General features: G+C 47.6%; 1 protein-coding gene across 3 annotated transcripts in view; it reads left to right on the top strand.

Annotated features, from left to right (window-relative positions):
* The window catches only part of SLC41A3 (solute carrier family 41 member 3), a 69,318-nt gene extending 45,585 nt beyond the window's left edge, over positions 1–23,733 (top strand). For all 3 annotated transcript variants that reach the window (XM_040628347.1, XM_040628349.1, XM_040628348.1), the window contains exons 4-11: positions 1,417–1,488; positions 6,942–7,086; positions 10,228–10,374; positions 13,717–13,861; positions 15,024–15,103; positions 17,142–17,276; positions 21,736–21,884; positions 23,114–23,733. In XM_040628347.1, coding sequence (XP_040484281.1) covers positions 1,417–1,488; positions 6,942–7,086; positions 10,228–10,374; positions 13,717–13,861; positions 15,024–15,103; positions 17,142–17,276; positions 21,736–21,884; positions 23,114–23,323 — 1,083 coding nt within the window. In that variant the 3' untranslated portion in view covers positions 23,324–23,733. The remainder of the gene's footprint in view (positions 1–1,416; positions 1,489–6,941; positions 7,087–10,227; positions 10,375–13,716; positions 13,862–15,023; positions 15,104–17,141; positions 17,277–21,735; positions 21,885–23,113) is intronic.
* The last annotated feature ends 507 nt before the right edge of the window (positions 23,734–24,240 follow it).

The following is a 24,240-nucleotide window of genomic DNA, read 5'->3' as shown; positions in this document are numbered from 1 at the left end:
GGCTTGGTCAATTCCCCACAGTTCTGGAAAATGGACCATCTAATGATCACACCAAATCCCACCACCATCCTGAACTATCTCAGCATCCACATGGATAACTCATCCCAAACCGAAGCCTCCCAGTTTTTGGACGGCTTCATCTCCAGTGACCTTCTCCTCCATTCCACCTCAGATGCCCAGGCCCCTCATCTGGCTTTGAAATGCTTACACACACTCCAAAATCCTATTTACTTCACATCCCACCTCTTCTCACAGCTTCCTTCCCTCAGGTGCTCTTCTTCCCTCATCTCTATGAGGTCTGCAAGCTCCCCAGCCCTCCACTCCTCCTCCTGCACCTCTTGGCATCATTCGCTTTTCTGTTCAGCCTCGGCTTGGAAATATAACATCTTGAGGAAGGAATGCCTTTCTGATTCATAGTCAGGGGTCATGGGCCAATAGCACCCTTTATCTGATGAGTACCAGGGTTTGAGTTGGCTGATCGACAGGAAACAGCAAATGGGCACATTGAGTCCAGTGAGCACCTAGGCCAGTGGGGAGCAGAGAGGGGAAACGAGCTTGTTGGCCTCATGTGTTTGGTGTGTGGCCAGCTCTGTGGCTGTGTTCTGCTTCACTTTAGTCCCTTGTCCCTGTGAACACCCCTAGGGTGGGTATTAGTCTACCCTTGTGAAGGGTCACCTGGGGCTCCATGATTGTTCCATGCTGTGTCCAAGGTGTCCATCATGCTGAGAACAAAAGCAACCCTTTATTTGTTCGTGAAAAGTAATTCCATTTTTCCCTTGGAGTTCAGGAACTTAATGAACTCAGTACAAAGGAGCTAGGAAAATACATTTATCTACATCTTGAATTTTGCTGGCAAGTGCTATGAAGTTAGGAGCTGATTACCATTTTTAAAGGAGAAAATCATATTTCTGATCTTGTTTTTTTTATCCTCAGAGAAGGACTTAAGCATTTCTTAAACAGGATGATTTGCAGAGGTCACGTTGGGGTGGCTAGTGGTCATCTGAGATGTGAGTTGCTAGAGGGGGGAGAAGGGAATTGTAGGTGTTGGGGAGAATGTGGCTGAAGACCTGCCTGAGGGCCAAGCTGGCTTCCCAGCAGGAGTCCTTCCCATGCTGCCTGTGGATGAGCTTGAGAGTCAGGTGGCTCTGAAATTGTTGGTGACACTTAACCTCTGTGTGCTTACATACTTGAGCATGGGAGAGATGGTCTTTGACACTATCTTATTCTCAAAGGGACTTGTGTCCTTACCTTCCCCACCCCCAGTCAGTTGTGAAAGCTGGGCAGAATAATTTGTTCTAACGTCAATGAAATGATATTTGCTGATTTCTCTCCTGAGAGACTGCCTTTTCCAGGAAGGCTTGGCCTGGCTTTATGACCACCCAGACTTACCCTTTGTCCTTTTTTCCTTTATCCTAGGCCAACACTGGACAAATTGATGACCCCCAGGAGCAGCACAGAGTTATCAGCAGTAACCTCGCCCTCATTCAGGTGACTCTCCCCTCTGTCTGATTGATGAATCTCCTCCCTGCTTTTGAATCTGTAGCCAGGGCTGCTCCAGGTAGGAAGGGTGAAGACTAAGTGAGCCCTTGTCCCTGCGCTCTGGTCTGAACTTGGGGAATGGGCCACCCGTCCACCCCACACCCACCAGACTACACTCATATGGCAGCTGGGGCTCATCCCAACTATAGGGTACCAGCATGTCCACCTGAAAGTAGATACCTCTTCCGGGAACCCAAGGTCCCTCCAGTGTCCCCAGTCCCTTCTTTTCAAGACAGGCTTATTGAAAGATTCACCTATACTTGCTCGGTCCTCTTTCTCATAGCCTAGACAGAGCTAACAGCTTTCTCTTCCCATTATCTTGACTCAAGCTGTGCTTGCCAAGGTCACTGACATCCTAATTGGTCTACCCTCTGATTGCCTCATACAGGTGATCCTACTTGTTCTCTCTAGAGCATCTGCAATTCTTCCCGCCTGGAGGTCCCTCCATGGCTGCACTCCTGCCTCTCAGCCTATTCTTTCTCAGCCTTTGTAGGACACCCCGCCCCCCATGCCTTTGTCCCTTAAATGCTTCATGCTCGTTCAAATTTGTACCTCCTTCTAGCAGACCTTAGTTGGGCTAAGTTCTCATCCAAGGAGTTTCAAAGTATTACAGAGTCAGGAAGCCCAGGGCAGGGGGAGACTGGGAAGAAATTGGCTCAAGGTAAGAGAGGAAGTGGCTTCATCCAGAACCTTCTGGGCTTTTCTGGCTGGGGGCAGCCTGTGGCCACACAAAGAACCTGGACTCAGATCAGACAGGCCTGGAGTTAAGGCTATCATTTATCAACTGGGTGGCCTTGGACAGAACACACAAGACGTGCTCCCTGTCCATCAAATTAGGAGGATACCCACTTTACCTCTCACCTGGGTTCCAGAGCCCCTGTTTCTAGCTCTCCACTGGGTATCTTCATCTACCTGTCCCAGAAACATCCCCGAAACAGCTTAGCCGGATCTGGCCCCATCACCTCATCTCCTCATACTCGCCTCTTGTGAAGTCCCCAACCCTGAAGAGTCTGATGGTTGAAAGCTCATTCTGGGGGTCAACCAGCTGGAGGCCCTAGGGCAAGTCACCTCACCTTATCTATAAGATGGACCGTTATGAGGTTTCAATCGTGGAAGGCTGTGACACCTGGCCAGCATGTGGTAATCTCCCAATCATGGTTGCTGTGCCCATTAATCAAGCTAGAGACCAAGTCACCCTCAGCATCTCTCTGCTCCGTATCCTTAGGTCCAGTCCTGAGGAGTCTGCCTCTGAGCTGTGCTCGAATCAGCCCTACTTCTCCTCTTCCTTGCCTTGGCCTCTTGGTCTCTGACCTCACTGACTGCAAACCTCTTCACTGTTCTAACTGCCCCAGGCTTCTTCCTCTCTAGCTCTCCTCTGCATGGCCACCTGAGTGACCTTTTCTAAATCCTAAAGCTGATCACGCATCCTCCTCCTGAAGCTCCTTGGTTGGTTCTTCTTGTCCAAGTGTGGGCCCAGCCCAGAGGCACTCCTGGTCTGGTCCTGTCCTCCTGCAGTCTCTTGTCCCCCATCCCTGCTGCTTTTGCATGTGTGGTTGTCTCTCCTTGGAATGTCCTTTCTCTTCTTATTCTCCTGGCAGTGAAGCTCCCGTCAATTCCAGCCTGACACTGGGTACTCTCTGGGCCCTTGTTCAAGCTGCTGGGGCTCCCCTGGTTGCAGTTCTGTGTTTAGATGTGTGCCTTCTCCATTTGAGCTGAGTCACATGGGCCAGGACCCTGGCCTGTGGCTGAAGAGCTTTGGAGATTAAATGAGATGCTCGTGATGCCCTTAACAGAGGGTCGGACAAGGGGCAGGTAATAAATGCCTCAGCTACAAGTCACCAAACCCTTGTCCGTATGCATGTACATTTCCACATGATTGATTCTCAGCAAACATTGATAAAGTCCCACTCAGCCAGGCACTGGCCTGGCACATTGTCCTGATCATAGCACAGATATAATTTTGTCTCCTCCATTTTTTAAAAAGCTTAACATTGAATCATAAGTGGTACAATAAATTTCATAATTGAACTTTTAATAACTTTATCAAAATTATACCCAAATGATGTTTAACAACTGGTAGGGCCCAAGCCATGAAGAGCTGGTCCGGCAGGGCTAATACCAACTGTCCAGACTCAGCCCTGTTCCACTTCATTCGACTGTCACCACGAGGGTACACCTGCAATTGTTTGTAGGTGTCAACTTGATAAATTATACTGCAATGAAAGTATTCTCTTTTGCATGAATTCCTTTTTTTTAATGTTTTTTTATTATATTATGTTAGTCACCATACAGTACATCCCTGGTTTTTTTATGTAAAGTTCCATGATTCATTAGTTGCGTATAACACCCAGTGCACCATTGCATGAATTTCTTAAGAGAAGTTCCCACAAGTTCATAAGGTATGAACAATTTGAAGTTCTAGATTTTTTTCCAAAAGCATTATAGAATATTTGAATTCTTAGTATCAAATAATAGCACCAGTATTAATATTTCAATTATTAGTTTCTCTATAACCTCACCAGCATTGAAAGTATTCTTCTGAATGACTTTCTGTGTTTGCCATATATATGTATGTGTCCATAGACAATATATGATACAACTTCCTGTGTTAAGAGTTAGAAGTCTTGGGGCGCCTGGGTAGCGCAGTCGTTGGGCGTCTGCCTTTGGCTCAGGGTGTGATCCCGGCAGTCCGGGATCGAGTCCCACATCGGGCTCCTCTGCTCTGAGCCTGCTTCTTCCTCTCCCACTGTCCTGCTGTGTTCCCTCCCTCGCTGGCTGTCTCTCTGTCACATAAATAAATAAAATCTTAAAAAAAAAAAAAAAAAAGAGAAGTCTTGTACTGTATGTATAATTCTGTAACTTGTACTCTTAAGAGTGACTTAATGAATGGAAATCACTGAGAATAGAAGATAGTAAGCACTAGGTAAATATCAGCTCCAGTCATCATTATTATGTGGTTCTTTCTACACATGTGCGAATGTTTTCCTGGGAAAATGTTACATCATAAAGTATGTGGATAAATTTGAACCACATCCCCTTCCCCCAAATTCCTATACCAATTTTACCACATCTGTGTGTAAGAGAACCATTTCCCCATATATTTGTCAAGGTGTATTTTATGTTATCAACCTTTTAAATTTTAATTTTACCTAGGCTGATGGATAAAAATAGTGTATCCCATCCATGCATTGACTCATTCATTGATTGGATGAGCACAGATGAGGGACCCTAGCAGAAACTGAGATGGCATTGACCTTTTAGTAGAGGAAGACCAACATCAGTTACAAAGAAATAAGATACCTACCATCAAACTGGAATTTTATTTTAAATTTTCCTGATTATTCAGGAAGTTGGTCACATTTTTGTGTGTTTCTTAGCCATTTGTATTTCCTTTTCTGTGAATTGTCTATCCATACCCCTTGTACATTTTTCTATCAGGTTGTCTTTTTTTTTATAATGATTTTTTATTATATTATGTTAGTCACCATACAGCACATCCCTGGTTTCTGATGTAAAGTTCCATGATTCATTAGTTGCGTATAACACCCAGTGCACCATGCAATACGTGCCCTCCTCACTACCCATCACCGGTCTATCCCATTCCCCCACCCCCCTCCCCTCTGAGGCCCTCAGTTTGTTTCCCAGAGTCCATATCAGGTTGTCTTGTTTAAAAAGTTGCCATTGATTCTTAAAATGGACTTTGTTATTTTGATCACTAATGCTTTATTAGTTATAAATGCTGCAGATATTTTCTCCAGCTCTCTCTCCATCTTTGAATTTCTGGTATCACATAGTAGTCATACTTGGATTTGTATACATTTATGTCTGTTTTTCTGTGTAGATTTTACCTGTTACATCTTCAGGAGTCCCTCTCTAATCCAAAATCTGAAACTGATTGTTCTATATTTTCTTCTATTTCACACTTGAGATTTTATGTTTAGTGGTGTGTGTGTGTGTGTAGAATGAAGTAGGAATATATTTTTCCCCCAGACAGATATCCACTTTCCCTTTCCCTATTTTTTCAGTATCCACCCATTCCATACTGACTTGAAATGCCACCTTTATCATTATTAAATTTTTATATATTAAATTTTCATATATTCATGATACTATTCCTGGACACCAGTCTGTCCTGCTGATCTGTTTTTCTGTTTCTCTGCCAATACCATCATGTTTTAATTACTGTAGCCTTAAAACTATGTATTGATAATGAATGTCCCAAAACTCCCTCTTGATCTTTTTTTCTCAAATTGTCTTGGCTATTCTTGCACATCTCCTCATTTTTGTGAAACTTAAGATGAGCTATCAAATGCCATGAAAAAGCTTGTTGGGACCTTGGAATTATATAAGTTAACTTGGGGAGCATTTTTCATCCATGTTTATGGTAGAGTTCTCTGTTTCTTCAGCCTTCTTTAACAGTATGTTTCCGTTTCCACTAAGACATTTGAATTACATTTGACCCTTGTGACAACACAGGTTTGACCTGTGCAGGTCTGCTTCTATGCAGATTTGTTTCAATAAATACAGTACCATAAATGTATGACTCCTTATGATTTTCTTAATTTTCTTTTCTCTAGCTTACTTTATCACAAGAATACAGAATATAGTACATGTAACATACAAATTATGTGTTAATCAACTTTGTGTTATGGGTAAGGCTTCTGGTCAACAGTAGGCTCTTAGTAGTTAAGTTTTGGGGGAGTTGCAAGTTATACACAGGTTTTCACCTGCACAGGATATCGGTGCCCCAATGCCTGTGTTGTTCAAGGGTTAACTGTACTGATAACAGGTGCCAATATTGATACTCAGACCTGGAACACCTCATGGTACTGGCCTGAGTGAGCAGCAGAGATGTCCCTACTTAGATGAAATGAGAACTGCAGCTGGGATGGGGGAGAATGTAGAGAAAGGGGGCACCAGCATGCAGAGCAAGTGCCAAGGAAAGAAGGCAGGGAGAGAGATGGAACGTGTGCACAGAGGCTTCCAAGGTGTAGCTGTGGATCATGGAGTGTTTCCACGTTGCAGGGGAGACTGGTTGTCTGTGTAGCTGGAGACTAAAGAGCACTTTTGCCTAGAGCAGTGAGAGGAGCCACAAGCAAGAGACTGGTGGCCATTGGCCAAGGGCTGAGTAGAAGATGAAGATTTCGTGAAGTAAGATGGCATTGAACTATTTGCAGAACAGGAAAACGGTAGTTTTCAAGGGAGTTGTATTGAAGCAAGGTGTTAGTCTTTGTTTTTCCCAGGTTAGAGGGGCCATTGGGAGATTTTAGGGTAAGGGAAGAGAGGTAGTGGTGAGTGGCATACTGACCTCTCAAGGTCAAAGAGGAGGCGTAGTGAAAGGCAGGGAGGAGTGTGGGTGGCCAGAGGCACCTTCCTCATGTTTCTGATTTCTGCCCCAACAGGTGCAGGCCACTGTTGTGGGGCTCCTGGCTGCTGTGGCTGCCCTGCTGCTGGGCGCTGTGTCTAGGGAGGAGTTAGACTTTGCAAAGGCGGAGTTGCTGTGTGCCAGCAGTGTCATCACTGCCTTCCTCGCTGCATTTGCCCTAGGTGAGCTGTGCCCCAACCCTAGTGACCACCGCCTCCTGGCTCTCTCCGCTCCCATTCGTCAGTGCTCTGCTCTCAGCTCTCTGTGTTTCAATTCCTTGAGATGTGAAAGATGGGAGCACTAATGATGGAGCCTCACATATCCTTCCAGGGGATGGGGGACAGCCTGTTGGGTTACCAAGACCCACCTTAAAGGTGAGCAGGGAGGATGATGAGTCCCCTGTAGGCAGGGGGTGTGTGCCAGAGAGAGCTGCCCACTCCACTTCTCTTCCCTCTGCTTGTTTAAAGAACAATGTGTCTACTGACTCAGTAGACACATTCATCTCTTCTTCCATCATCCAACCATCCATTCATTCATTCACGTACTCATTCAGTCTTTAAACATTTCTTGAGCATGGCTTGCATATGGGCTTTGGTGGGCTCTGGAGTCTGCAGTCATGGTGGGGAGCAAGGCTCAGGTTTTAACTTCAATTTCATCTCTGCAGAGAAGTCTTTTTGGACAGCCCTTGCACAGGTTCCATCCTCTGCCCTTCTTCCCAGCTGCCACCATGCTCTTCTGCACCATGCACCTGTTTTCCTTATAGAGCACTTGTGAAAATCTGTGATTATCCACTTTCTTCATTAAATGTCAGGTCCTCAGAGAGAGGCCCTGCTTCTCCAATTCTGTTCCTATCACACTGCCTGCCACACATCAGATGCCTCCTACATGTCTGCAGAAGGTGGGAAGACACAAGCATTGATAGATATAACCCTGTTTTCAGGGAGCTCACGCATGTCAGTGGCCACCACAGTGATTGGGCAATTACTGTAGAATGTCAGCCATTCGCTCATTACTCAGTACCTACTGGGTGTCTGCTGCGTGCCAGGCGCTGTTGCAGTGCTGGGGCTGCTCTGGTGAGTGCCCTATTCTGTGATGTTGATATTCTGGTGCAGAGTGAGACGTCCATTCACAAGCACATGGAGAATTTCAGCAAAGTGCCAAGTGTCTCCTTTCTGAGCCCTCTCTGATCAGCTCTCAAGGGTAGCCCCCATTCAGTCATGCTTTCTTTTCATGTCCTGTTTGCTTACTTCAAATGCTTGTTCACTTACTTGCGCACTGTCTGTTCCTCCACTGGACAAGCATTTACTGTGTGAGTACAGAGCCTGATGGTTATTTTAATTACCTAAAATAGGCATATTACCAGCTCCTAAATGTTTGCTGGATGAATGGGCTTTATTCTGGTTCTCTTCTGGACTGCGTGTCTGTCTCTTGCAAACCATGTGCAAGCACAAGAAGGAATAAGTGAAAACGATGAATCGGATTCGCATTTACATTCCTGTCCCCCACCTGACTGCTCACGACACCCCTCTGAGCTTAGCGTTCTGTAGACGATGTAGCGGGCGATTTGCTGGTCTCTGTTCCTCCCGGTGCTGGCGTGTATAATCAGGAGCGAGGGGAAGAGCGCAGAAGCCCAGGAGCACATTCACAAACTGTGCTTCCCTGGGTAGGATGTGTGCTCCTGGCCAGGCGCCTGTACCAATCTGGCCAAGGAAGGAGCAGGATGGGTACGCCACACCTTCTGGAGAATTAGAGCCCAGGGATACTTGACATGAAGTCTCCTCTGAAACAACACAATCAGATGATTCAGGAGGCCAGTCCTGTTCCTGTGGGGCCCTGTAGAGAATGCTGTTGATAGCTCCCCATTTTACTGATGAGGAAACTGAGGCTCAGAGAGGGGGCAGAGCTCAGCCGCATGGACATAGCCGGGTTGTCCAGAGATGTGTAGAAGTTCGGAATCATTGCTGGTGGCTCATCGTGTGACCTCCACGTGACTCTGCTGTAAAGCCAGGTGGTGGTTGTGGTGGATTTTAGTAAGTGCTCTCAAACCAGTGATGTCTGTATAGTCCCTGTGGGGCTGTTACCACATCACCAGCCGTGCAGACTCAACTTCACTTAGAATTGACATTTCAAAAGGGAGAAAGTAGCTACGACCTGGTCATGAAACAGGGAACAAACTGTGGCCAGTTATGGCAGTGTCAGTATGGCATTGAGGTGATAATAATAATTTTATTTAGAGTTACAGAATACTGGGTAAAGTGTTAAAACACTTCTTTTTTTAAAATTTTTTATTATATTATGTTAGTCACCATACAGCACATCCCTGGTTTCTGATGTAAAGTTCCATGATTCATTAGTTGCGTATAACACCCAGTGCACCATGCAATACGTGCCCTCCTTACTACCCATCACCGGTCTATCCCATTCCCCCACCCCCTCCCCTCTGAAGCCCTCAGTTTGTTTCTCAGAGTCCATAGTCTCTCATGCTTCACTCCCCCCTCTGATAGCCCCCCCTTAAAACACTTCTTAAAAGACCCACATGAGATGCTGTTGGATTAAGTCCTAGACAGTGGCTGAGGGCTAGAAAACAACACATGACCGTCGCCTCAGAACACAGGGTCAGGACCGAAATTAGGTCTCCGGTGCGACACCTGAAAATCCACCCACAGCCCCACTGGTGGAGGCCACCTGCTGCCTGCACCCAGCGGTGGCCCTGCGGGGCTCCCGAGATGGGCCTGTTCCCCAGATATGTGGCCCCACTGCCAGTACTGTAGTGCAGTCTGCACCGGCTTCCTTCCCTCCCTCTCTCCCACCCTGGGTGACCTGCACACCATCCTGCAGCTCTCCCGGCATCCCTGTCTTCCCCCATCACCCCTCACAGGCTTTGCCCCTAACAAACCTCTCATGTGGCTCATCCCACCAAGGCACCTGTTTCCCCAGGGACTCCAGTGGACACCAGAGGCTGTGCTCTGCCCCTGGTGCTCCATCATTCAGAGCCCCCTGCATGAGGGGCTGTGAGCTTCGTGTCTATAGTTCCAAGTGGTTTGGGAGCCCAGGATTCATCTCCTTCCTATCTCCCCCATGGGTTTGAGTGTATCATCAAAGCTTTCAGGCTGCTTCTTGGTATCACACCCGCAAGTCACTGGGTCCACCCCACCCCACTTCCCACCACCGCACTTTTCTCAGGCTCCAGCATAGCAGTGAAACTGAGTGTCAGGGCGGCCTGGCTCCAGGCTAGGTCTGTGTGGATAGAGGCGAGTTACTGAGCAGCCTCCTGACCACCTTCTCATCTTGTGCTTTGAGTCTCCTCTGTCTCTTCTCCGCAGGAATGCTCATGGTCTGTATAGTGATTGGTGCTCGGAAGCTCGGACTCAACCCAGACAACATTGCCACGCCTATTGCTGCCAGCCTGGGAGATCTCATCACGTTGTCCATTCTGGCTTTTGTCAGCAGCTTCTTCTATAAACACAAAGGTAGGGGGTGTCCCAGGGAGGAGGGGCCCACAAGCAAGGCTGGGTCTGACATCCGCACCCAGCTTGCAGCATTCAGTTCAAGCACCCTTCAAACAGAAAGGAACCCGTGGGCTCTGTCGTGGGATCAAAAATCCTGCTTTTCCAGAGGCAAAGCCTGGAATTCATTCAACAAATGTGAGGTGTTCTCCAGAAGCTCTCCCAAGCACTCAGGTCAACAGATACGTTGTCAGTCTCCCCTTTAGGATGGGTGCAGAAGGAGACCAGGGAGGGCTGGAGTCTAACAGAGTTCCATGGGAAGGCAGTTCACATTGGACACATACAAACCACCCGGGAAGGAACTCCCAAGGAGGAATGTCACAGCCATGGGCAGCAGCAGCAGCATATGCTGTCCCTATAGGTGTGAGGCAGGAGAAGCCCAGGGCTCCTCAGCAGGTGGCCTGGTGCCCTGGTCCGCAGCCAAGGGAGGCATTCACACATCTTGTATGACAGGCCCTCATGGCCAGAGGCCCTGCCTCCACCACGGGTCTCCCCTGGTCTGCCCTGGGAGCATCGAGGTTTGCTCCTGCCCTGGGCAAGTGGACAGGCAGCATCCCCCTTGCCAGATGGTTCTCACCTGCCGGGTTTCCACAGCTGACAACTCCCCTCTGAGCATCACAGTTGTTACTTTCCACCTAAGCTGGCCACATGCCATTGTTTGGCTCTAGTAAGTGTGGATTCTGAGCATGGTCACAACCCTGAGTGCTGGGGGGCAGATGGTGAAGTGGGTGGAGTGAGTGGAGCAGATGGTGAAGAGGACAGTGGGGAGCAGTGGGGTATGTGGTGACACTCAGTTGGAGGAAATGCCCAAAGGCACAGCTGCAGCGAAGCTTTGGCTTAGCATTGCCCTGTGGGAACACGGACCCAGCACCTGAGAGATCACCTGGCATCTCCATGCTGGCATCTGAAGCGTACTGACAGAGTACCTGCCACTCAGAGTGTTCAGGCGCCGGGAACCTTTCCCTTTCAGCTCTGGGCCTGGCTCCTTGCCACCTGGGATATGCTTGGCACCAATATTTAATGGTTAGCAGATTCTCACAGTTCCTGCAAGTGGCAATACAGACCTAATAATAAGAGGACCTAATTTTCTTTTTATTTTTTTTAATTTTTTTTATTTTAATGTTTTTTTATTATATTATGTTAGTCACCATACAGTACATCCCTGGTTTCTGATGTAAAGTTTGATGATTCATTAGTTGCGTATAACACCCAGTGCACCGTGCAATACGTGCCCTCCTTACTACCCATCACCAGCCTATCCCATTCCCCGACCCCCTCCCCTCTGAAGCCCTCAGTTTGTTTCCCAGAGTCCATAGTCTCTCATGCTTCATTCCCCCTTCTGATTACCCCCCCTTTCTTTATCCCTTTCTTCCCCTACTGATCTTCCTAGTTCTTATGTTCCATAGATGAGAGAAACCATATGATAATTGTCTTTCTCTGCTTGACTTTTTTCACTTAGCATTATCTCCTCCAGTGCCGTCCATGTTGCAGCACATGTTGAGAACTCGTTCTTTCTGATAGCTGAGTAATATTCCATTGTATACATGGACCACAACTTCTTAATCCAGTCATCTGTTGAAGGGCATCTCGGTTCCTTCCACAATTTAGCTATTGTGGACAATGCTGCTATGAACATTGGGGTGCATATGGCCCTTCTCTTCACTACGTCTGTATCTTTGGGGTTAATACCCAGTAGTGCAATGGCTGGGTCATAGGGTAGCTCAATTCTAATTTTCTTTTTAAACCAAACTGAATTTAAAACAAGATTTCTGTACAGGTTGGTTAATCAAGTTTTATTTGTAAAACAAATACGAGTCACAGGTGTCCCTGGACCCTTCCTCTCTGCCCTGCTGTACCCCTACTAAAATACTGCATGTTCCACACATGAATTAGTAGCCATTGAATAGTGATGGGCTCTCCATCTCTTGAATTAGACTGTGTATATACCTTGGGTGTATATACCTTGGGTGGGCCTGGCATGTGTCAGATAAATCTTCACTGATGAAGAGTGAGCTGTTGTCCGTGTTACCTGTCGGTGTATTTGGGAAGACAAGCCATATGCAGACAATGTATTCATCATGGTGGTGGGAAAATATGAGGTGGAACCTCTGCGGGGCTTCTGAGTCATTCTAGAAAAACTGGACTGCAGAAATGTCCTGCAAGTAGTGCTCCTGTAGGCTGCCGCCTCCCAGAGCCTTTGAGACTTGCTTAGAACTTGCTGGGCCTGTCTCTCATCTCCTGGGATGGTGAAGAGGCCGGCCACTTCTGCCATGAAGCAGTTTGTCCATAGCCCACCTTGGGCACCTGCGGCCCGCCTTTCCTTGTAGTCGCCCAAGGAAAGGAACGGACCATAACTGCTTAGTGCAGAGAAGGACAAGAGGGAGGTGCTCCTAATGATGCTGCTCCGAGAAAGGGTGTGTGGGGTGCAGACCCACCTGCGCACCTGTCAGTGTTGGAGCCCACTCTGCAGAGGGCCATGCACCACCCTGAGCCTGAGCCTGCCCCTTGGAGGTAGGGCTGGGGATGAGAGGACAGTTCTAGAGAAAGCTGGTGTCTTGTTCTGTCTGCATTTGGAAGGTGAGACACAGTATAAGCAGGAAGAGAGTGAGTGGGAATTGGGCTGGTGTGTTTTGGGCCCTGGCCTGGCCCCAGGTACAGTCAGGTGTCCCAGACCCAGGTCTGTTTTCGTGGCTCATGCCAGCTCAAGAAAATGACACAGGGGCATGAGTAGCTGCAAAGCTGGCCATGTTCTGCGTCCTGAGACCCATGGATGCCAAGGAGGTCGCCTTGGGCTGGCCTCAGCCAGGAGCAGGATTGACATCATTAATTAACTGTGGCTTTAGCCCTGGTTTCTGAGTGCTGGGTCGAGTCCTGGTGGGCCACCTCTTCACACTGTAGTCTCTCATATGCCTGTCTGAGGAGTAGTTGAGAACATGAAATGAGTTTGTGCTTGGGAAGTGCTGAGCACGGTGCTGGCCATGGTCACAATCCTATAAATGCCAGCATTAATAATAATAATTAGGTTGGAATGGGAGGAGATGTCAGGAAAATACCAAAGAAGAAACGTGAAGGGGACTGTGACAGGAATTGAGGATAAAGAGGAGCTTTTCCAGTTGCTTCATAAGACGGTACGAATTCTTTGAGAGGTACGTTAGCTTGGTCCACCCTAAGCTGCTGGGGACAGAGGTGTCTCCTCAGACCTCCAGTGCCCTTAGTTCTCAGCCCACCTGTCATCTTTGCAACCCAGGCTATGGCCCACCAGGCCATGCTCATGTGCCCTGGCGCACACCCCCTCTCTCCCCACAGACAATCGATACCTGACACCGCTCGTGTGTGTTGGCTTCACGGCCCTGATCCCCGTGTGGGTCCTCATTGCTAAGCAGAACCCGCCCATCGTGAAGATCCTGAAGTTCGGGTGGCTCCCCATCATCCTGGCGATGGTCATTAGCAGGTGAGCATGAGGGCTGCCGCCAACTTCTCCCTTCACAGGCCACCCCCGGCCTCTGTGGAAACGGAGAGTGGCCTGAGAGCCGCAGAGCCTCTGGAGTGAGGGCAGCACTCGTGGTTGGTGTGCGCTCCTGCACTAAGTCCTGGTGCTACTTGAGTCATATCTCTTCATTCTTCATCTCTTTCCCTCTCACCAGGAACCGTAGGCCTGATTTATTCTGAGAGGCAGCCCTATTTACAATTGCAGGAGCACCAGAGAGCCAGGAAGAGCCGAACTTGGGAACATCAGATGAGCACACTAGTGCCTCAGCTCCCTGCCCCCTCGTGGAGCTGCAGGACACCAGGTCTCCCTGTCCTGTGCTGCCGGACCTCTCACTGGCCGGGACCCCTGCTTAGGCTGCAGGGAGCCCCTTACCTGGCCCCAAGGCAACGGCTCTGTGAACACCATTTCTATAGTATGGCTGCTGGTGGGACCTGGGGGGCTGAGGGATTAGTGGTCCTGGGCCCTTCAGCTCATCTCAGGTCTTCCACCCTTGAAACCCAATCCTCCAGAGCCCTTTCTGTTAGTAGACCTGGGTGGGGGCCACCCTAGTCTTTTCTGAGGTGCTTTCCTAACTTTGAATATCAGGGAGAAGCAGTTATGGTCTAGGTGTGTTTGCTTCCAGAAAGCTCCTGGGCTCCATATACAAACCGATCTAACGTTTCCAGGGCTGTAGGGGCAGGGCAGCCTTTGCTAAACTACAGGGTCTGGTGGGAGTGAGGTCTTGTCGTGGCATCTCTGAGAACAAGCAGCATGGGATGATACTCATGCAGGTTCCATTTTCTGCTCACGAAAATAGCATTTCAGTGACAGTTCAGGAATGGTCATGTGGCAGAGCCCAGCCAGCTAAGTGGTCTTGGAGGGGAGTTTGTTGTTTGTTTTTAATGGGCTGACATTATCTGATGGCTCTTCTGGAACAGCTGAGGCTCAGAGTAGATGTGGAGAAGCAAGCGTGCATAGTACAGAGGACACTGGGGAGACCAGCTTGACGAGACAGGTGTTTTGTGTAGGGGTCAGGGAAGTGTTTGCTGAGCTGGGAAGGCAGGCTGAGGAAACATTTTATAGAGAGGTGTACCAGGTCACCTACAAGGGTAAACTAACCATTTTCCCTCTGCTCTCTCCCCAGTCTCGGAGGGCTCATCTTGAACAAAACTATTTCTAAACATGAGTACCAAGGCATGGCTGTATTTACTCCCATCATATGTGGTAGGTAACGGCAGTGCTGTCACCTGGGGCCCCTGGACTGTGCTGGCCCCCAGGGCTGGGGCGGTGGGATCTGGACAGCAGCGACTTCGGAGATCCAGCCCTGGGCTCTGAGAGTCATGGCCGTGCTTCTGCTGGGCAGCAGCTGCTGGTCTGGTTTGTCGCAGGTGGAAGGAGACTCTCGGGAAGAAAGCCCTGCCCACTGCTCCACCAGCTCCCACCCTTTTCCTCATAGTCACCGCGGAGACTTGAGCCTTCCCACAGAGCTAAATCCTACCCGTCAAAGGCACACAGGGTCTAAGCCAGGATTCGCTGGTGCCTACAGACGGGAATGTGGCCTTCAGACCTGGGGTGTGCGCTTCTCATGGTTTTGTTTTGTTTTTAAACTTAGATTCATTGATGACATTTAAACTCAGACATTTGCACATAAAAATCTGGATTTCTGTCTTCTCCTTAAAAAGCAAGGCTGTGACAGTATTGAATTTACATTCTTGGTGAAGTGAGAATCAGTTGCCACTGACATAGGACTCGTGCTGTTCCGTTTGCCTGAATCCCCTCCGTTCCCCCTTGTCTTCACGTGACCCTTCACTGATTCACCTTTTAGGCTTAGACCCCATGGGCATTTGTGGTGAGGACCCCTCTTTTAACCAAAGCTTGGTTCATGTCCAGCTTCTGATAAGGATCTGTAAATGGGACCAACCAGTCAGGAAAGGAACCAAACGTGGTAACTTCTGCACCCTTCGCTTGGTCCCAGGCCCTGGTGTTCTGGGGCTGTAGAAACAGGCTTCAGAGGCCCTTGGGCGCCCCCTCCGCCTACTTCTGTGGGAACCCAGGTGGTTGTTCCTTGCATGTCAGTGGACCACCCAGCAGGTCTGCTCTCTCCAGAGGCTGGCCCCTCACACAAAGGGCCGATCACCTAGCGTCAGGTCCCGATGTTTAACACTTGGCGTGATTTCCTTGGATGCCACGAACTCAGATCCTCTGGGGCCACGAAAGCAGTTGGAATGAGTTCAGCAGGTGTGACGGTAAGTGGGTGGTAAAGAGTGACGGGGAACAGTCACTCTGCCGAGCGTGTTCCTGGTGTGGAGGGAGCGGGGCCTGCTCAGCTCCAGCCAGTTGCTGCCTGGCAAGACTGGAGGTCTGGAGTTGCCTCAACTGACTTTGTAGGACAAGCCAGCAATTAATTTTAGTTACTTTTTTACAGTTTTTTCCTTTTTTGAAAATCATGTGTATAACACCAGTGCTAAGCAACTATTGAAGCATTGAACACTACATTAAATACTAACGGTGGCTAATTGAACATAAATCAATCAATCAATCAATCAAAATAGATCTGCCATTGTCCTCTGGGTATCCAGGGTAGTTGGTTTCTCCCTCTGGAGATCACTGGGGGCACATCTGACCCAGTGAGGGTTAATCCCCAGGGGGCTGAGGAAATAGAATGGGGGCAGCCCAGCCACCCTCTAAAAGAGATGGCCATGGGTAGGCCCTTGTTCTCTGCCAGCCCCAGATCCTGGCCCTGCAGAGGGAGCTCGGTGTGGCCTTTGTCACCTGGGCCCCGAGGTCCTGGCAGGGCTGGGCACTGTCGCACTCCCTGTGGAAGCTGGGGCCTCAGCAGTAAGCCCCAGGCCTGTTGCATATGATAGCTCCTCTTCCCTCACTGCTGTCCCCCACTTTCTCTTCTGTCTCCTTCCCACCTTGGGGGAAAAGAACCCTTTCATTTTCTCAGATGTTCCAGTCTGTAATCTGATTCCTGTCGCATCCAATGACCTTGAGTGGCTTATTAAGATACCCTCCCACAGACCTGTCACTGTCTTCCCTCCCTCCCTCCCTATTCCCCACCCCCTCCCTCTACCCAACAAATACATAACTCGCTCACAAGGTCCAGTTTACCCTTGCTTGGGGCCAAACAAGAGCTGTGGTAAAGTGGGAAGGAAAGAAGAGAGGTCCAGCGCTGGATCAGTTAAGGAAGGCTTCCTGGAGATGTAAGAGAGAGAACTAGCATAAAAAAGGGGAAACCACTTCCTTTTTCTCCTCCCAGGTGTTGGTGGCAATCTGGTTGCCATTCAGACCAGCCGGATCTCCACCTACCTGCACATGTGGGGCACGCCTGGTGTTCTCCCCCTCTGGATGAAACAGTTCTGGCCTAACCCATGCTCTACTTTCTGCACCTCAGGTGGGTGTCTTCCAGAGGCCACGTGCCCATTTCTTTTTTTTGCTTTTAATAATAATTTTTCATTATGTTATGTTAGTCACCATACTGTACATCCCTTGTTTTTGATGTAAAGTTCCATGATTCATTAGTTGCGTATAACACCCAGTGCACCATGCAATACGTGTCCTCCTTACTACCCATCACCAGCCTGTCCCAATCCCCATCCCCCTCCCCTTTGAGGCCCTCAGTTTGTTTCCCAGAGTCCACAGTCTCTCATAGTTCATTCCCCCTTCTGTTTACCCCCCTTCATTCTTCCCTTACTTCTACTGATCTTCCTGCTATTTCTTATGTTCCATAAATGAGTGAAATCATATGATAATTGTCTTTCTCTGCTTGACTTATTTCACTTAGCATATCTCCTCCAGTCCTGTCCATGTTGCTGCAAATGTTGGGTAATCGTTCTTTCTGATGGCTGAGTAATATTCCATTGTATATATGGACCACATCTTCTTAATCCAGTCATCTGTTGAAGGGCATCTTGGCTCCTTCCACAATTTAGGTATTGTGGACAATGCTGCTATGAACATTGGGGTGCATATGGCATGTGGCCATTTCTTTACACAAGAAAAAGACCAGTGCTGACCTCAGCCCAGATCATCTTCAAGGACACAGGTCCTCCTCCCAGAGACCTGACTTCCCACCCCTGCCTCTAGTTGATTCATCCATTCATTCAGATACTTATTGAAGGTCTGCCAGGTCCTAGGTGTCGGGTTTCAGTGATGAGTCAGAGAAAGCTGATTCTTGCCCACATGGATTTACAGGATCCAGAAGAGAAGATAAACACACCAAAAGAGGAGCATTTAACTACAAATTGTGGCATGTTTTAAAATAAAAAAGCACAGGGTGCAGTGGAAGGAATTTCAGGAGATATTGAGATTTGGGTTTGGAAAGTTCCTCTCTGAGGATGATGGGAGGAGCAATAAGAGGGGTACGGGGGAGGAGGCATGCTGGAGTAAGAGGAGCGTTTGAGGCAGAGGGAACAGCCTGAGCAAAGGGTCAGAAGCAGGAGCTTGGTAATTCTGAAGAACGGAAAGGCCAGGGAGGCCTGAGCATAATGAGCAAGGGAGAGGGTAGAGGAAGCTGAGAATAGAGAGGGAGGGGTTGATCATTTATAGGGCCTTGAAGCTTGAGGAAGGAGACTGGATTCTATTCTGAGAACCACTGGAAACCATTGGAGGTCTTTTTTCTTTTTGTTACTTTTAAAACTTGGATCTTTTCTCCCACTGCATTTTCCTTTAATCATTTCCTTTCTGTTTCAAGAACTATCTTTAGCCATTCTTTTAGGGTAGGTTTGCTGGCACATTCCTGAAGCATATTTTTGCCAGATATAAAATTTGGGGTTGATGGTTCTTTTCAGCACTTGAAAAATGGGCCACTTCCTTCTGAATTCCCCAGTTTCTGATAAGAAATTACTGTCATTTGAATTATTTTTATTGTATACATAAGGTGACATTTGTTTTCTGTTTGTTTCAATACTTTTTCTTTACTTTTTAGTCTATGCTGTACATTGGTTGTTTTTTGGGGGGTTTTCCATGTTTGAGGTTTACTCAGCTCCGTGAATACATGGATTTATCTTTTGCCAAATTTGGGAAATTTTAAGCCATGATTTCTTCGAATACACCTTCAGCCCTACTGTCTTCTTCCTTTCCTTCTGGTATTCTGATGACATGAATGGTGGCTCTTCTGTTACAGTCCCACAAGCCCTGGAGGCTCTGTTCAATTTTTCCCCTAGCCTATTTTACTCTCTCTTATTCAGATTGGCTAATTTCCATAGTTTTTTTCTTCAAGTTCACAGGTTCTTTCCTCTGCCCTCTCCACTCTGCTATTTATCCCTTTCATTGAGTTGTTTGGGATTTTTTGGCTATTGTATTTTTTCAGTTCTAAAATTTCTACATGGGTCGTCTTTGTATCTTCTCTTTTTTTTCTGAGACTTTCTATTTTTTTTTTACCAAAACTTTCTGTTTTTATCATTTGTTTCAAGTATATTTGTAATTGCTCATTGAAGAACTTCTGTAGTGGGTTCATTAAAATTGTTTTCAGATACTTATACCATCTGTGTCATCTCATTCTTAGTGTCTGTTGGTTGTCTTACCAAGTTGAAATTTTTTTTCTTTTATAAAAAGTGATTTCAGATTGAATCCCAGGCATTCGGGGTATATGCTATGAAATTCTGGAACTCTGGATCTCATTTAAGTCTTTTTCAGCTACCTTTTCTGACACTGCACTACTGAAGGAAAGGGAATGCATTGCTTCCTTACTGCCAGGCGAGGATAGAAACCTAGGTTTCCCCCCACCCCCACTATCCCCATCTCCGTTCATATACTGGGGGAAGAGGAGCACTTCATTGTTGGTGGGCTGGGGAGGAGTGCACGTTCCTCTGGCACCACCCTGGCTGAGGAGAGGGATGCTTTGTTATTGTTGCCCACATGGACTTCACAGACATGGTTGGGTGGGGGGCTCATTACCACCAGGCAGAGTACCACTTACTCTTCACTCAGCCTTCTCTATCCTACCTCAACCACAAGGGGTGAGTGCCACATTCCACCTAGATTTGGTCAGAAGTCCAAGCTCCCCACTTGGCCTTTGCGATGGAAGTGAGTCTATAGTTTTTCCTGTGATGTTTGGCTGGAATAGAGAAGTTGTTATCTAAAAGTTCTGTGTTTTGCTAGGCTGTCCCTCTTTTGGACCTTTGGCTAGAGCAGGCTTTTGTTGAGTTTTAACTGGGTTTTGGGGTTTTTTTTGTTTTTTGTTTTTTGGTCTGTGCCCATTGACATTTCTGGGTTGCTGACTTCTCTAGCATCTGGTCTGGGATATATGAGGCAAAACTCCCCCAAAACACCAAAACAACAACTCAGGGAACTCAATTCTGTGTTGTTTGTTGGGTCCCCAGGTACCTGGCCAGCCCACCTTTTCTCTCCACCTTTTCAAATCTTCTTATGTTTGTTTTATATATGATGTCCAGGGTTTTTAGTTGTATTAAGTGAGAGGAATAGGAAGAAATACGTCTAGCCATCTTGGCTTGAAGTGGAAATTCCCATTATATTTTCTGATTTGTCATTTATATATAGAAAATCTATTTCTATTTCTCTATTATTTCTGTACCTGTCTTAGTTTAGGCTGCTATAATGAAAGTATAGAATGGGTGTCTCATAAGCATAAAAACTTATTTTTTATAGTTGTGGTTTGTGGAAATTCCAGGTCAAGGCACTACCAAATTTTGTCTAGTGATGACCTGCTTCCTAGACAGCTGTCTTCTCACTGTGTCCTCACATGGTGGAAGGGGTGAAGAAGCTTTCTGAGATGTCTTTTATAAGGTTATAAGCACTAATGGCATTCATGAGTGCTGTACCCTTATGACCAAATACCGTCACATTGAGGGTTAGGGTTACAACATATGGATCTGGGTGGTGGGGGGAACCCAGATGCTATAGCAGCATCTAAATATTTTACCAAATTCTTATTTATTTAGTGTTTCTGTAGATTTTCTTGAGTTTTAGTGCCAGCTACCAATAGCAATTATTTCTTTTTTTCAAAGAATCTTTTCATACCTTGTCTAATGTTTCATCATGAATAGATTTTGGAGCTCTTGAGTGTTCTCACCCTCTCTCTACATTTTATTGTATGGTAGTGTTTTTAGCTTCTAAGCTGTATGATTGTTCCTCCTCTTTCTTGTTATTCTGATGAAGTATATTAACTCAGAGGCAAATGGAGACTTTTTATTGAAACTCTATTTCTTTTTGAGAAGTCAGTTGCATTCACATGTTACGGTTTTTAAAAGCGTGTGTGGTTGGGGAAGGGAAGTCACACTTCTTGCGGAGTCTCAAATTCTTAGAGTACTAAAGCCAAAAGACAATATGCTGAATGGGTCCCTCATGCTTAGCATGAGGAAGGGGCTGCTTTAGGGCCCCCATGAGTATGCCATCCTTCCCTGGATTACTAATTCCACATGCTGAGCCTTCCTTCGTCCACATTCCAGAGCTCTCGTCTTCCTTAAGCCCCTTGCATGTTCTCTTTCCTCTGCCCAGAGTCCTCTCCTTCAGATTCATACTTCAGCCTAGATGTCATCTTCTCTCGAGGGCTTCTAGTCTCCAGTATTCATCCTACTAATGTACACTTTGTTCTCTACCACATTATCCTGGTTTATTTTCATCCTAGTGCTGGTCAGTTTGAAATGACTTTTTTTGTTTGTTTTTTCTGCTAGTCGATTCTGGTTTTGTTGGTTTTTTTTTTTCTCTCTTCCCTGAAATGTCAGTTCCATGAGGGAAGGGGCAGGAGAACATGCCTGCCACATCATTGGTGCTCAGTAAACACTCGTGTAGTGGGTAAATGAATGTGGATGCCTCACTGGAGACGGTCACATGCCAAGGTGGCCTCTGCTGCCCAGCAGGTCACACAATCTCCTTGGTTTTGTTTTTTCCAGAAATTAATTCCATATCAGCCCGAGTCCTACTCTCTCTGGTGGTTCCGGGCCATCTGATTTTCTTCCACATCATCTACTTGGTGGAAGGCCATCTGGTCCCAAACAGTAAGATCTTTGTGGTGTTCTATCTGCTAGCAAGTCTGATCCAGGTAAGCATGACTCTAGCAGTATCAAAGCAGCATTCAGTGGTTCGTCAGCCAGTAAGATTTGTCTCTCTGTCCTGGGAACGGTGCTGGGAGGTAAAGTTGCAGGGGGAGGTTCCTGGACATGGCAGGGAACAGCCGCATCTTCCAAGAGTCCACTTGTTCAAGCCCAAGGGCATGATCCAGACAGAGAGGCCATTCCACACTCTGTATTGCACACTTCACACTGCACATTCCCCATAACGCATGCTACACTGCACACTTCATAGGGTACAGTCCCCACAAGGCACACTCCATACTATGTATAGCACACTGCACGCTCCTCAGCAGAGGATCAGAGGATAGCCTGACGTTGCAGCAAGTTGGCATGAAGCAAGTTGATGAGTGGGTCCAGTGGGCCATGCACACCACCCATCACAGACAGGGTGGACAGAGACCAGCCCCCTGCTGGAGTGTTGCTAAAAAGCATGCATGGACTTAGTCAGAGCTGGATGGTGATAAGGACATGATGAAAGAGATTAAGCTGGTGTCTGCCTCAGGGTAGTACTCAGCAGACTCTCTGCCCAGACTAGCTGACTGATGCCCCTCCTGGGCCCAGGTTGTCCACAGAGATAACTGTGGGCACTGATGGGCGATTCTCAGAGGGCAGGGCTAGAACTAGGGACTGACATGCTCAAATCTTCTTGAGTTAGGGCATTTGCAATCACAGCATGTCCCTGACCCTGAAGGGTGGGCTGGAGCACTCTGAGAAACTGTCTTGAGCAGGAGCAGGGAAGGGGCTGGAGTCAGGCTGGGACAGGGAACCAAGGAGCCTTGAAGTGACGCCAGGACTGTGCTCACTACCAGCACTTTCAGGAAAGGCTCACTGTCCAAAAGCTGCCCATACAAGGGCCTCCAGCAAACCCAGATTAAGTCCCAATAAGGTCTATGTCTTGAATTTCCAAGGGCAGTGAGAGGAGCTGGTGTAGCAGACGTGGTCTGTCTCATGCCTCAGTTTGCCACGAGCAGGGCCTCATCACAGGGAGGGAGGCTAGGCAAGTATGAATAAGGGTGGACTTCTGCCTCTGCATGAGCTCAGAGCTGGGCATTGACCCCAAGAAAAGCTGGAGGAAGGGGACTCCTTGGAGTGGACATGTCCACCTTGGTATCTGCCTTTGAAATTTGCTTGTGTTTCTTAGTGACACTTGGCTTTCTGCCTTAGTTGTCATTTTTGTGTCTGCTTCCTCTTATGCCAGGTGACGATTCTGCTGTACCTGGCAGAAGTGATGGTTCGGCTGACATGGCACCAGGCCCTGGATCCAGACAACCACTGTATCCCCTATCTCACAGGGTTGGGGGACCTCCTAGGGACTGGCCTTCTAACACTCTGCTTTCTTATGAACTGGTTATTGAGGAGTGAAGCAGGGCTGGATGGCTTCTCAGAACCAGCATCTGGACCTCCCTAATGAGCCCAGGCAACCCCAGTTGCTTGGTAGAATTTTCCTTCACACCAGCAGGGTACAGAATGTAGTTTCTCCCTGGCTGCGTCCTCAGGAAGGATGGTTGGCACCCTGCCTCTGCAGTGGCCCTTTGTCAGTCTGCTAAGGACACTAACACACATCTTAACTCTGGGGTTGGAACCTGGGCCTATGAGGGTGTAGGAGGCCTGAAATCAGACGCATTGCTTGTGTGTGAATGTGACTGCATATTCCTGGACATAAGTGAGAACCCATGTGCTTGGTGAGTGCAAATGAGTGCGCATGTGTGTGTGGAGAGCAGGGACTCTGGCCTGAAGACACTGAAGGAAGAGACATGTCCAGTGCACTTGGGAGATATGCTGGCACTGTTCTGTGCCCATGCAGCCTGGATTAGGGAGGAGCAGCTTAAGCACAGTCTTCACCAGGTGCGAGCTTCATGGGGTGTTCTGCCAGTGTGCCTGCAAATGTGCAGCCCTTCCCAGGACAGCCCTTCCTTGCACACCCTTCTTCTGCTCCCAGTATTTAATCCTGTTGATTTTTTTCTCTTTTTCTTCTTATATGTTTAAGCAAAACTCCTGTTTAGATCTTGATGATCAGAGAAGTATAAAATAAAACATAGGTTATATTATACTTGGCCTTTGTGTCCTTAAAGATGGTTAATGCCACCGTGAGACTTGAGGTCTATAAGTAACAAAAACCTCTGGTGTTTCCCCACTGTCTGTTTCTCAAACTGTGGTCTCCAGCATGGAAGCATCAACATCACGGGGAAACTTGTTAGAAATGCAAGTCATTAACCCTCCCTCCCCTAGGCCTGCCAAATCGGCCTGTCTTGGGGTGGAGCTCAGCAATGTAGGTTTAATAAGGCCTCCATGTTGTTGTGATACACTCTCACATTTGAGAACCAC

The sequence above is a fragment of the Ursus maritimus genome, unplaced genomic scaffold, assembly GCF_017311325.1.
Source record: "Ursus maritimus isolate PB19 unplaced genomic scaffold, ASM1731132v1 scaffold_14, whole genome shotgun sequence".
NCBI lineage: Eukaryota > Metazoa > Chordata > Mammalia > Carnivora > Ursidae > Ursus > Ursus maritimus.
This window is presented reverse-complemented; position numbering and strand designations above follow the sequence as displayed.